General features: G+C 32.4%; 1 protein-coding gene across 1 annotated transcript; it reads left to right on the forward strand.

Moving 5' to 3' along the window:
* The first annotated feature begins 10,391 nt into the window (after positions 1-10,391).
* On the forward strand, positions 10,392-13,576 carry LOC143542264 (protein PSK SIMULATOR 1-like). Its single transcript, XM_077034897.1, has 2 exons — positions 10,392-10,469; positions 11,496-13,576. Exon 2 carries the CDS (start codon positions 11,570-11,572, stop codon positions 13,235-13,237), a length of 1,668 nt encoding a protein of 555 aa, XP_076891012.1. The 5' UTR covers positions 10,392-10,469; positions 11,496-11,569; the 3' UTR covers positions 13,238-13,576.
* The last annotated feature ends 306 nt before the right edge of the window (positions 13,577-13,882 follow it).

A 13,882-nucleotide genomic window follows, 5' to 3' on the forward strand; every position in this document is an offset into this window, starting at 1 on the left:
TGGGCTCGAGGTTCAAACTGACAATATTTGTACAAGGCCTAGCTCTATCTACTCAAAGTGACACAGGTGGGATTCGAATTTTCTATTGAAGAACCCGAGTCTCCTACCAATAGGCCACAAGTGAGGGATCATTGGTGTTTTTCTTAACAAAGTGAATGACATGACAATTTAAAAAATAAATTTAAAGCCAAAAAAGACCATAAAACTTTATGTTCATGATTTGAAGTTAAATACCACAAATAAATGGCTACAAACACCTACAATGTAGAATTTCTTGTTTCTGTCCCTTCGTAAGAAAAATGATTATATATAGATTAATTAAAATAGTTGTTCAAAATAAAGATCAATAGTGTTTATTTCTGCATTTTCAAAATATTTATTATAATAAAGATTGTTTGAAATAAGAAAAATAAAGTATGCCCGTAAGAATAAAATAGTTAAAATACGAATAACATTTTAAATATATTGAGGTAGTACATTGAATTGAAAGTATATGTACCCACCTCTTACACTTGCCACGATGACGTCCCTCGCTCTTACTAATAGTGTTTTTTCATTCATGTTTACTTTTAACTAGTAATTTACCTTTGCGTTGCGCGATAACGGTAAACGGTAACACCTGGATGTTGTAGCGGCGAGCCAACGCGAATTCAGTTAATATTAGCTACGTTTGTTACGGTATTAGAACTAAAACAAAATGAAAACAAAAAAATAAAAACAAAAATAAAAATTGATGGAAGCCAATGGGGTGGCGTTGGTTGGTTCCGGACGGCAGCAACAAGTCAACGCGAATTTAGTTGGTATTAGCTACGTTCGTTACGGTACTAAAACTAAAACAAAATGAATCAAAAAATAAAAATAAAAACTGAGGTGGCCAATAGGGTAACGTCGGTCGGTCCCAGACGCGGAAGTAATGACTCTACGACACTCGTATAGCATATTATAAATTTTTTGTTAACATATTTAAAACAATGTTTATTCAGTCGGCAAACCAAAGCGTTGGTAAACTCGATTGTTGCAGCGGCAAGCTAACTTGTATTCGGGCATTGGGCATTGTGGTGATGAGTTGGTAAAATCGGGGCACTGATAAAAATCTGAGTGTTCCGGCAGTGGGTCAACACAAATTTTGTCGATTTCGTTTACATCTGTTACTCTACCAGAAATAAATAAAGTTCGGTAAAACATGGGCGTGGGTAAAACCCGAGCGTTGTCAATACTAGATGTTGCGCGGTGAGTTGGTAAGATACAAGCATTTTCAGTCTCAGGCGTTTTGGGGTTTGGTAACATATTTAAAACAATGTTTATTCGATCGGCAAACCAAAGCGTTGGTAAACCCGATTGTTGCAGCGGCAAGCCGACTTGTATTCGGGCATTGTGGTGATGAGTTGGTAAAACCGGGGCACTGATAAAAATCCGAGCGTTTCGGTAGTGGGTCAACGCGAATTTTTTCGATTTCATTTACATCTGTTACTCTACCAAAAATAAATAAAGTTCGGTAAAACATGGGTGTGAGTAAAACCCGAGCGTTGTCAATACTATACGTTGTACGGTGAGTTGGTAAAACACAAGCATTTTCAGTCTCGGGCGTTTTGGGGATTAGTCGACACGAATTCGGTAAACAAAACGTTCGTTAGAAATCTGAAACTAAAAAAAGAAAAAGAAAAAACATTTAACCAATAAAAAAAAGAAAGTTTTAAAAATTGTTGGACCGTTGAGGTGGCCACTTGGCGCAATCCGGGCCTTGCGGCACCAACCCCGGGCGTGGGCAAAACCCGAGCATTGTCAGTACTGGACGCTGCTTAGCGAATAGATAAAACTCGAGCATTGTCAGTCCCGGACGTTGTGTTGGTAATTTGACACGAATTCGGTAAAATAAAAGACAAAACGTTCATTACAAATCTAAAAGTAAAAAAAAAAGAAAAAAAAACATTTAACCAACAAAAAAAAAAAAAAAAAAATATGAACCATTGAGATTGTGTCACTACAATCAGGGTCTTGCACACCAACCTTCAGTCTTACTATATATAGATAATATCTCAAAGTTATCTCTTTTTTTAGTATTGATGATAAATATCTATTGAATCATTTTTAAGAGAAAACAAAATCACTTATATGATATAACACACAGCATTTTATAAAGGGGCTATCTAGAGACACTCCAACTTTTATTAAAATATCTATCAATACGTCCCGTATAGAGCTATACGGGGCGTATTCGGTCCCATATACCCCCGTATAGTGCCATACATGGCGTATTGATGGGTGTATGAGTGTCCCTAGTATGACTCTTTATAAAACACGCGCCTCATACATGTTAGAAATTTAAAATTAATAAGTTTATATAATTATTAAAAGTCTATGTGATATTATAACAAATTAATTTTAGAATCACCGGTTTACGACTCAAATCCATCTTCACGCGTCTTCATTCGTGAGCTCTTTTCCCTTCACAATATCATTCCGTCATATTTCTTTCATCCATTCCCTAACTAAATCTAAATCCACAGTATGGTGTGTGAAAAAAAAAATGAGTTGATATATACAGGATATATGGTGTTTGATTTTTAATAATTAGCTTTTCTTTTCTTTTCTTTTAAAAAAAGTTTTAAATGGCAAAAGGTGATCAGATGACTGTTATGCTCCAGGAATCAATTGGGAAGAAGCCATCGAGCAAGAAAGATTTTAGGGGCGCTGAGGGGGCAAGCTAGTGTTTCTGTAAATCCCACTGCCCTGTCCTGTCTCCTCTACCATTCGGTAATGTGTGTAAATATTAAAACTAAATTATTTAACTTTTAAGGGCAAACGAGGTTATAAGTTTGTTACATTTTTCAATAACTACATTGATCAAAATCATTAATGAGCTTATCAACACAACATTAAATTTGAATGAATTCCTGATATCCAACAATCCAACATATACTCACTTGTCCTTTTCATCCGTGAATATGCATATTAATATATATGAATGAACTGAATTAAATAAATACACATATCCAATGGTTATGCATGGAGAAAAATTAAATGAATATGTATATCGATACGATTTAAATCTCTTCGTATCTATTGGTCATACTTTCTGCACTTGCATAGCATTCTCATCTCAATCATTATATCAAATCTAGGCTGATGCGGAAGAAAATGATATAAAAAATGCTAAAAGCAATGAAACAAATGTCCAGATAACACTGATAATATGAACGAAAACTTATCTAGACTATAAAAAAGTTGACATAACAATGTAACATTGCAAATAAGCCTTTTATTTATAGGCCATTATTCTCATAACATTAAAAAATTGTCATATTTATGTTTCCACATTTACATCAGTCGATGTACAAGTCGACCATTTGAGTATTTGGTTCCTAATTATTTTCATCGTTTTAGATTCATAGGTTTTAACATATCCATACAAGTCGACCAGTTATCATCAGAATGAACAAACCTCCCATCAACTAAGAAGACGGAATAACGGATGGACCATATCATGTTGACAACTATACTAGCGCTACGAACACCTCATTTGCTCGCGATAGTATATTGTCGAGTGGCACCATAGCAACCACCATCGTCCATCGACCCTCGTGATTTTTTTTATATTTCCACCACCTACGATCGTGATTTGTAGTTCTTCAAGGATTGTGCCAGGTTTGTTGGTCTTAGCATTGAGGTCATCCATACGAGCCACAAACCATCAGCCCCACCATGGGTAGATCTAGGTATACAAGACCGGGTTCACAGGAACCCACTGACTCTCAGATTTTATATAGAACAAATACATAAAATACTAGTTTGAGGCACGTGTATTACATGGGTAATTGATAAAAAATTTAAACTTTAACCATTAAGTGAAATACAGTCAATACAATGATCATATATTGTTAATACACTTACAATTTTCATTAGAATTACAGAAATTATATAATTAAGATTACATAAATATGTCACAAATAAGTAAAACCTTCCTTGTACACTATATTTGTGATTTTATTGGTCGGTATATATTGTTTATCAAAAATCAAAATCTTTAGTTTATGCCTGCTTGTAACTCTTGATAAGATAGCATATAGTTCTGCTTATAACTCTTCTGTGTGACAAATAAGGCTCTTCAAGTACATACCAACCATAGATAAATGATAATGTATCCATGAAACTAACAAAAAAATTATCCATGCACACAGAATATCATATCTTTTAATCAAATAATATGGGTGACATCATCTGCTCATGTTTATCAAAAATAACATGATTATCCCAAAAACCAGATTACCTGAACGTTATTGATATAATCATCCTTAGAATCTTTAGAATTTATGATAAATTTGTTAGCATTAATATTCTGTGTATGACAAATTTTTAATTGGTTTTATATTTTACAATTAACAATTGTATAATCAAGCAACATATAAAACCGAAAAACTATAACAAAATGATTTTGACATCATTTCATATTAAATGTAATTGCTAGAAAATAACAAAAATATATCAACCTTAAAGCCATATTCAAATAACAGTGAGTTAGCAGAATATTTAAAGTTGCATAAAGTGAAGGTAGTTATCCTTATTTACAATAGTTGAAAGTATTAGATTAGAAGTGCTTAAATTTGAATACTAATCTCGTGTTATTCGTTAATATTATAGGAAGTTGTTGGAATATTTAATTAATCGGTGTGTGTGTGTGTGTGTATATATATTAACAACTTATAGAAAAAAAGAAGAAGAAGCAAAGATTTCGGACTTTATGGAAGCATGATAATTGACTTTTAACTGAATTAACTATTTTTTTTTAAATTAATGTGAAAATAAAATATTCCTTGAAATGTAACGAGGAGCATGATTAAGTTATAAGTAATAAAAATGAAATTAATAAATATTCTATTAAGTTACATTATAATAAGTGTGAATCTTAATGAATTTTATAACATCTTTTAATAATAAATGTTATGACTGTAATTTTTAAAAAAAATTCTAGATATAGCTTTATTATTTTGAATATAAACCATAACAAACACTTTAATTATGTACTAACCAACATGTAAGACTAACGTAAACCCAATTCGTTGTATTTGTATAAAAATAAAATTAAGTTAATATAATATTGAAATTATGTGAATAACTAATGAAAACGATATTGTAGTTTTCAATATCTTAAATGATTTTGGAAAGCGAAAATAGTGGAATGGGAATGAAGCAGATTGTTTTGTTTAGAATTTAGAATGCTTTTAATTAAGTAATTTGTCTTATAAGACATATTAAATTAACAATATTTAAATGTATAAAAATATAAATCAAGTCATAAAATATATATGTTTATAAAGCATTTTGGTTTGAGTTATGAAAAAAAGTATTAAAAACTAAATATTGATCTTCTTATTGGTAAAACATTTTATACTACACAAAAAAATCATATAAATAAAGGATTAATTTCATATGTACTATTACAAAATGACAGATAGTTCATATAGTAAATTATTATACATATGAATTATAGTTATAATAATATTCAACTTCAATGATTTAATGCTAAACACCAAGATATATATAATAGCCTAATAAGTATTCTTCATGTTCGCAATATTTATACAAAATGTTTTGAGAAAATTAAGAAAATACACATTTTCTTGAGTTCAAATGCATATGAGAAAATTATTAAATCCAAACTTAAAACCAATCTTATATAAAAAATTATACACTGCTGCTCGAATCCTAGTTTAAAACAATTTGTAGTTTACCATACAAATACAAATTCTTCGACAATGACACACCTTTATTTTATTTATTTGCAATTACCCGTGACTATAAAATTTTATTCTAACAAACTTGCAACTTCAACGTCTATATTTTCTTATTTTCTTATTTCACCATGAATGTTAATAAATGAATCGGTCAGAATTTATATTTAATATAAATATTGAATGCATGCATTGAAATGACTTAAAAGGTAAGAACCATATATTAAATTGGTTCAAAAAAATATGAAAAGTGCTATGAAATTGACAAGTGACAAAAATAATAGTCGTTTATTAGAGTAGATAGAAAATAGATGAGAGTGAACCTATATACAAAGTGGAAACTTGGTTTAGTGGTAAACATCCCACCTTTCAAACCTTGAGAATCTCATAGCATGTTTTTATTTTTATTCTTTTAACTAGTTAACTAGACAATTAATGTAGGCATTATATGAATATTAATAGATATTATGTATTTTTTTAATTTCTAATGATGATCTTTGTTTTTTTATTATTGTATGGTATTTTTATTATGTGAAACTTAATCAATGCATTTTTAATTTTTTAATGACAATATTTGTTTTTTTTGTTATTGTGTGGTTTTTTTATTATGTGATAAAAGACCGACATGAACCGTCAGATCAATCAAAACTGTTGAATAAACCCAAATAGTGAACCCACTAAAAAAAATCATGGATCCGTCACTATTATCACACTATCTACACCATAAGAACGAAGTTGATTTACTCTAACACAGTGTGTCATCATGATATATACTAACAAGTTATGATACAACTAGATGCGAGATGAAAGCGATAAAAAGTGTTGGATACGTTATAGCAAGCGTTTAGATTGTAAGCCAACATGTATAAGTATGTTCTGCACTTCTGCCAAACTAAACCAGCACGATAAATAGAAAAATAAATTAAATACAAAAAATCATAGCATAAATATTGATTTTGATCAATATAACAATATTCTCGGTTCACGTGAGAAAAAAAAGTGAGAAAAAAAAAACTATGTTTCTAAAAATCGATTCTATTTATTCTTTTTGTAGTTATTGTATCGTTTTCACTATTTTTCCACACACTCCTTTCTTTACATGTACAAGTCAACCATTTAAGTATACGGTCTCGGGTCTTCTATAACATTTTTGTATTTTGAGAAGTTTTTTAAAATTAAAACAATTCTATAATAATCACTCCATATAAAAACCGGTTTCGATTATACATTTTGATGTTGTTGACTTATGATTGCGTATTTGACCAATTATGGTAACCCATGTTTATATAATTTATTTATTTTTTTATAATAACGTTTGGATCCATCGCCAATACCTGAGTGAGCCTTCCTGAGACGGGATGTCAACCGTCCATACTGATTTTGACGCTCCAGGCCTGACTCACTCAAGAACACAATCAAGGATAAACCCGCCACTGTGAGAAAACCCCTTTGAGTCAGGTTTCGAACATGAGACCTCTAGGATCCTAAGCCTTAACCATCACCTTCTGCCATTAAGCCAGAAAGCCAATGACATATAATTTATTTATTAATCATATAGAATATAATATAATATTATAAACCTTGTAAAAAAATATTGAAGGATCAATTAAGAAAAAGTAACTAAAAAGTTTTATGTTATATAATTTAGGTATATTGGTTTTTATTAATCACAGCTATCGTCTTTTTATTGCCATCGGTCTCAACTAACAAACTGGCTGCTGACGGTCTCAACTTTTAATGTATTTGTTCTTAACGGTCAGCGACTAACAGAATCCTAACGTCGTTAGTTTCAGGTCACCGGAAAAACGTTTTTGGCCGGAAAACTCAAATTTTTTTCCGAAAACTCGACATTTTCGTTTCAAACATCTTGGTAACTTAATTTGTATCGGATCTTTAGGAACCTTTTTATTATAAAAGCCAATTAGTGAGGTTGCCAGAAACCCAGAACCATCGTTGGAATCGGTTGATGGTGCTCAAGTGGTGGTAGTTGGTTGGCGGTGAGTCAAGTGGTGGTGGTGGCGGTGTTCAGATGGTGCTTTCTGGCAACAAATTTGACTTTTCCAGACAAAAACTTTTTTCTGGCGATCTGAAACCAACGGCTTAGAATTCTGTCAGTCACGGACCATTAGGAACAAACACATTAAAAGTTGGAACTGTCAATAGTTATTTCATTAGTTGGGACCGGCAGAAACCAAAAGAAAATAGTTAAGATTAATAAAAATCAATATACCTCTAATTTATAATCCGCATAAAGGATTATCTAAACATGTGTAAGTGTAAAGTTTTTATATTATCCGAATCAATTCATCTTCAACACGTTAACAACGTTTGAGACATCGCATATAATTTATAAACCAAACAAGTCTCTTTCAAGTGTTACAAATTCAAACATGTTTTACTTCATTCATATGTTACTTATAATTCCAATAAATAATCTCAACTTTTGTGTACTGGTCAATAATAATTCCAACTTTAAAAATCATTACCAGCGGTCCCAACTTTCAACTATTTTTGTCTCAATAGACATTCGTTAAAAAACACTTAACGCCGTTAAGTTTTTTCCGAATTTTCAAACCGATGTTTTAGGGTGATCGAAAGAACGATACGATTCAACTGACGTAAACTTATCTCATAACAGTGACTTAAATGACTTGATTTTTGTTAATTAGAAATTCAAACACCCGATTTGAAACATTGTTTCGTCGCCTGGATCATCGTTTCGAGATAAGTTTTACATCTGTCGATGCGTATCGTTCTTTCGATCAAAATCCCTAAAACGTCAGTTTGAAGCTTGGGAAAAAACTTAACGGCGTTAAGTGTTTTTTAACGGAGGTCCATTGAGACCAAAATAGTTGAAAGTTGGGACCGTTAGTAGTGATTTTTAAAGTTGGGATTATTCTCGGCCAATACACAAAAGTTGAGACTATTTATTTCCAATTTGCCTTATTTTTTTCAAATACCCGTGTAAGCTTTCCTGAAAAGTGATGCAACCGTTTATACTGATTTTGCCGCTCTCAATATTGTAAGAAAACACCAAGAAAATCCATTAAATTAGGTTTTGAATTTAAGACCTTAAAAATCCCAAACATTAATCATCAACTCCATACCATTAGACGAGAATGTCAATTGCTATCATAATTTTTTAGTTATTACTATGTATATATTTTCCGTTACTATATATTACAACAGAAGTATTAATAACAATGTGAGTTTTTCAGTTTCAAATAAGTTGTTTTGACTTTATAGATTTGGTTGGCTTTAATAACAGATTGTTTAAAACTTTTTTTAATTGTTTTTTTTTTAATATCATACAAACCTTCCTTTGGTATGAACCTTAATCGAAACTTTAGAGGTAACTAGTTATCACTTTTCATGGTACACAAATTCAGGATTTGCATAGTAACTTTTAACTATTTTTTAGCCTCTAAATGTATTTCTTTACAGGAACATGAAAGCACATGTCTACCTAATTACTTACCATGTATATCTAATTACTTACAGCATAAAAGAGACGAAATAGAATGCATGATATCAAGGCTTTTATGTGGATTACGGACTATGATTTAGTTGTTCAACTCGTATTATTCAAAAAAAAAAAAAAAACTAAATTTTAATAAATTAAATTTCGATTGTCGGAGAAACGAGTCCTCTAGACCTTCTATTTATAGCATATATCAAATGTGCATTGTCGAATTCCGCACCCTTTGGTGTACCACTGGTTATGAATATGTCACTACTGAAGATTTTATGGTATCAACTTTTCATCATGGATATCACATTTAATTAAATTCAAATCACATGTAGATTAAAAAAAAAATTATTTTGCATTTTCATTAGTATACTCAAGTAATTAAAAGTATACGGCAGACACATCTTTATACTTTATACTCATAATTACATATTTATATGAAATGCATTTTGTATGATCATTCATGAACTTCATCCCTAACATAATTTGCTTAAGACAATAAACATTCTTTCCATCAAGTTTTATTAATTATGTTATCATCTTATCATTATAAATAACTTTTTATATCAATCAACAAAACAACCAACATTTGCAAATAACGTAACCATAAAAAAAACTGTAAGACTTGATTCAACCTCTATATACACTTGATTTGCACTTGATTAGTCAATTTCGTTCACAAACAAACTTAGTTTACCTGTTCGACTCATAAATATCCTTGTACACGAAATCAGGTGAAATCAAGTGTAAATACACAGATAATTATGCGAGTGAAAATCAAGTGTAAATACACATATAATTACGCAAATTAAGATCTCTCTTTAACAAAGAAAGTAAAAAAAGTTAAAAGTACTGAAAAGTACCATTAGTTAAATCACAAACACGAATTATAATAATAGTATAATTATTAAAATCTAGTATTTTAAATTCTAATACCATATATCTACCACCTCGTGGATTATACTTATACTTTCTTTTTACCTATAAAGATAGAAAACAATATAAAAAAGCATAAACTTTTGAGCCTTATAACAATACTTTAGGGACACAAAAAGCACATTTAAGAAACCAAAAAGGACTTAAAAAGCAAAATGTTAATCAATAATATGTTCTCTTTCTAGTTCACTCGGTTTCTCGACCATGTGACTTGAGTTGAGTGTCCATCATATTATTATGCTCTCTCTCATCTCTTTCTCTCTCATTACAACAACACAACAAGACCTTGAAGTTGGTGCTATGAAGATTCTTCTTATGTTCTTGTGCTGCTGCTGGTGTGTTCTTTTAATCTTTATATTTATATTTGTATATATTATATTCTTCTTGCAAGTGGATCAACTCATTTGATTCCTTGGTGTTTTTGTTATACCTTGCTTTTATGTTATATTGTTACAACTTTTAATTGGATGCCTAGGGTTTGGTTTATATGTTTGTTTGATTTTTTTTTAATATTTTGAAAAAATATTAATGTTATGACTTCAAGATCAGCAAATATAGCTTTTAAAAGATTGGGTTTTGCGATTCAAAAAGGGGTAGCGGCGCAGCTTGTTGCCCGCTTGCCTTCTGTTTCGATGTAATCCAATAAACTATTAATACGGCAATTATATTTTGAATTGATTTGTTTGTATTTCAGTTACAATTTGGATGAATTTCACTTCAATCTTGATTCAGTTCATTACCTGAGAATTTATTGTATTATTATTATTATTATTATTATTGTAGTTTTAGTTTTGGATTGATCTTATATGAACCACTGATTCAAGGGGATCCTAAGTTTGACTTTTTAAAAGTCAAGGGTTATTTTCTTAAGTTATATCTTATCTTGGCTTTAATGTGCACTTTATCTTAATTTGGTTATCACTTTGCTGTGTTCCCGAGTCTGATTTAACGAGCGAAATGAAAGGAATTAGGAGGAAGCCTGGAAAAATCATGTTCCAATTTGGAACTGTGAAAATAAGCATTAATTTCTTTAATTTTTCTTTCGTTGAAAAAAACCGAGTTCTGATTCCTTTCATTTCCCTCGTTAAATTAGACTCGGGAATAAGCAGTGTTGTAGAACTTGTTAGGCGTTAGTCGGGTGCTGGGGTAGGGACTGGCGATTAATTGGATTGGAATTTATATGTAATTTTTCAAATATACACACATATACCAAATTTTATATATATATATATATTTTCAATTTTCACCGAGTTTGACTAAAGAGCGATAAATTGGCGCCTAAGCACGATTTTTACAACCATGATCATAAGTAGCAGGTTTAAAGATGATGATATTAATTTGATTTATATAATTTAATTCAGAATCAAGATTCAAGAGAATTGTTGTCGGGCTTAAGCTGCAAAGATCACTGCTTCAATATTATTTGAGGTAAGAGATGGTGGCTGAGTCATGGTTTCGGGGGCTATGGAAGTCTTCAACAAAACATGACCACGGTCAAGAAAAGGTTCGGATCGGGGTGCTGGCGTTTGAAGTAGCAAGCCTGCTTTCAAAGCTGGTTCATCAATGGAACTCTCTTACTGATAAGCAAGTTACGAAACTAAAAGATGAAATTATTAACTCGGTTGGTATCAAGAAGCTTGTTTCAGATGATGATGGTTACATAGTAGATTTGATATGCGCCGAAATGCTACATAATTTGGAAAATGTCGCGAAAGTTGTGACCCGTCTTGCGAAAAGATGTAACGATCCTGTTTTAAAATGCTTTGAGCGTGCGTACGATGATTTGGTCAAATCAGGCGTTGACCCATACCAATGGCAGTTGAGTTCGAAGAAGATGAACAAGAAAGTTAAAAAGATGGAGAAGTTTGTCCTCGTTAACGCAAATTTGTATCAAGAAATCGAAACGTTAACTGAACTTGAACAGATTTTGAAAAGAATTAAGAGCAATGAAGATCAAGATAGCATAACTTTGGTTGAATATATGAAGAAATTGTCGTGGAGGCAACAAGAAGTCAAACGGTTAAAAGAGATGTCTTTATGGAACAAGACTCATGATTATGTGGTTTTCCGTCTTGCAAGATCCATTTTCACAATCTTCAATCGGATCGCACATGTTTTTGGAATCAACCACGTGTTGCCAGCTGTCGAGTATTCAGATTCTCTAGATTCTGATCATATGGACCGAAGTCAATCCGTGTCTGCATTGCTTCATTCTTCAATCCACCCAACCGAGTATAAGATTTCCCGGTTTTCGTCCGGCCCATTGGGAGATTTAATTTCCCAATCCGGCCCGATTTCGAGTACAAATAACATGAATGCTTTCTATTCGGGCCCGATTGGTAATTCAATCCCGTATTCTGGTAAAACTCGAAACATTACTTACTCTGGTCCTATTGGGAAGTCAACACCAAAGTCAACCACAAAGTCCGGCCCGTTAGCCCGTGCTACTAAAACCAGGCTGAAACTATGGCATGGTAAGACTGCTACACCAAACCGTTTAACCACCACCACACCTGCAATGCCACTTAGGATTGAAGAATCTGATGTCGAAATTTGTTCCAAACAAAAGAAATTTGAAGCGCCTCCTGAAACACTCGGCGCCGCTGCATTAGCTTTACATTACGCTAATGTGATCATTGTACTCGAGAAGCTTGTGGCATCACCTCACTTAATTGGTCCTGATGCACGAGATGATTTATACAATATGTTACCGAAAAACGTGAGAAGCGCTCTTCGAACGAGGCTAAAACCGTATGCTAAAAGTCTGACTTCATCAGAGTACGACACGGGTTTAGCTGAAGAATGGAGTGAGGCTATCTCGGGTACTTTAGAATGGTTATCTCCACTCGCGCATAACATGATTAGGTGGCAATCTGAGAGGAGTTTTGAGCACCAAAATTTGCTTTCTAAAACGAACATGCTTCTCGTACAGACTCTTCATTATGCAAATCAAGAAAAAACAGAAGCTACAATTACAGAGCTTCTCGTTGGTCTTAATTACATATGGCGGTTTGGTAGAGAAGTTAACGCAAAAGCTATGTTGGAATGCGAAAGCGGCGGGGTGGTTGGTGATTCTAGTGACCCGGTGATCTGGGTGAGTTGAGCTTGGTTGAGTTACTGGTGACAACAAGCGGGTCTAGTCTAAATGGGCCCGGACCTGTTTCATAAGGCGCTTGCGGGCACAGTTTCAAGAAACGTGAACCGTGATCAAGCCCTGCGGTAAAAAGGTACTTTTGAAGATTTTAAAGATGCATGTATTTTTAAGGTTGCAGTGTTGTTGACTGTTGACCTTTTGGCATAAAATTGATATGGGTATTTGCTTGTTAGGACTTAGCAGAGTGTGTTATTTTAGATGTATAGTTAAGGATGAAACATGTCCAATGATGTGGATTTTACCCTATAAAAGTTTTCACTTATATAAAATGTTTGAAGTTGAGCAGTTGTCCTGTCCTGCCTCTATGGTTGATTTGGAAAGGTAGCAAACTAAGAAATGTATGTAAATAGTGCGGACTTGCGAGAAATTTTCTTAGTTGAGTATCGCTATATACTCAAAGGCTTAGTCGGTGCTTTTACACTACAATAGTACTAAATTTTTTTTTTTCACATGAGACGACCGGTACTTTTACACTACAATAGTACTAATTTTTTTTTTTTCACGTGGGACGACCGACTCTAGTACCACAAGGGCAGAACCCACCCGCCGCAGAAGGTCATTTTACCTCTTAGATTGTATCATTTTTTAAAATCA

The sequence above is a fragment of the Bidens hawaiensis genome, unplaced genomic scaffold (assembly GCF_021521415.1).
Source record: "Bidens hawaiensis isolate Kalapana, Puna unplaced genomic scaffold, B.hawaiensis_p1.1 tig00012813_1, whole genome shotgun sequence".
Lineage (NCBI taxonomy): Eukaryota > Viridiplantae > Streptophyta > Magnoliopsida > Asterales > Asteraceae > Bidens > Bidens hawaiensis.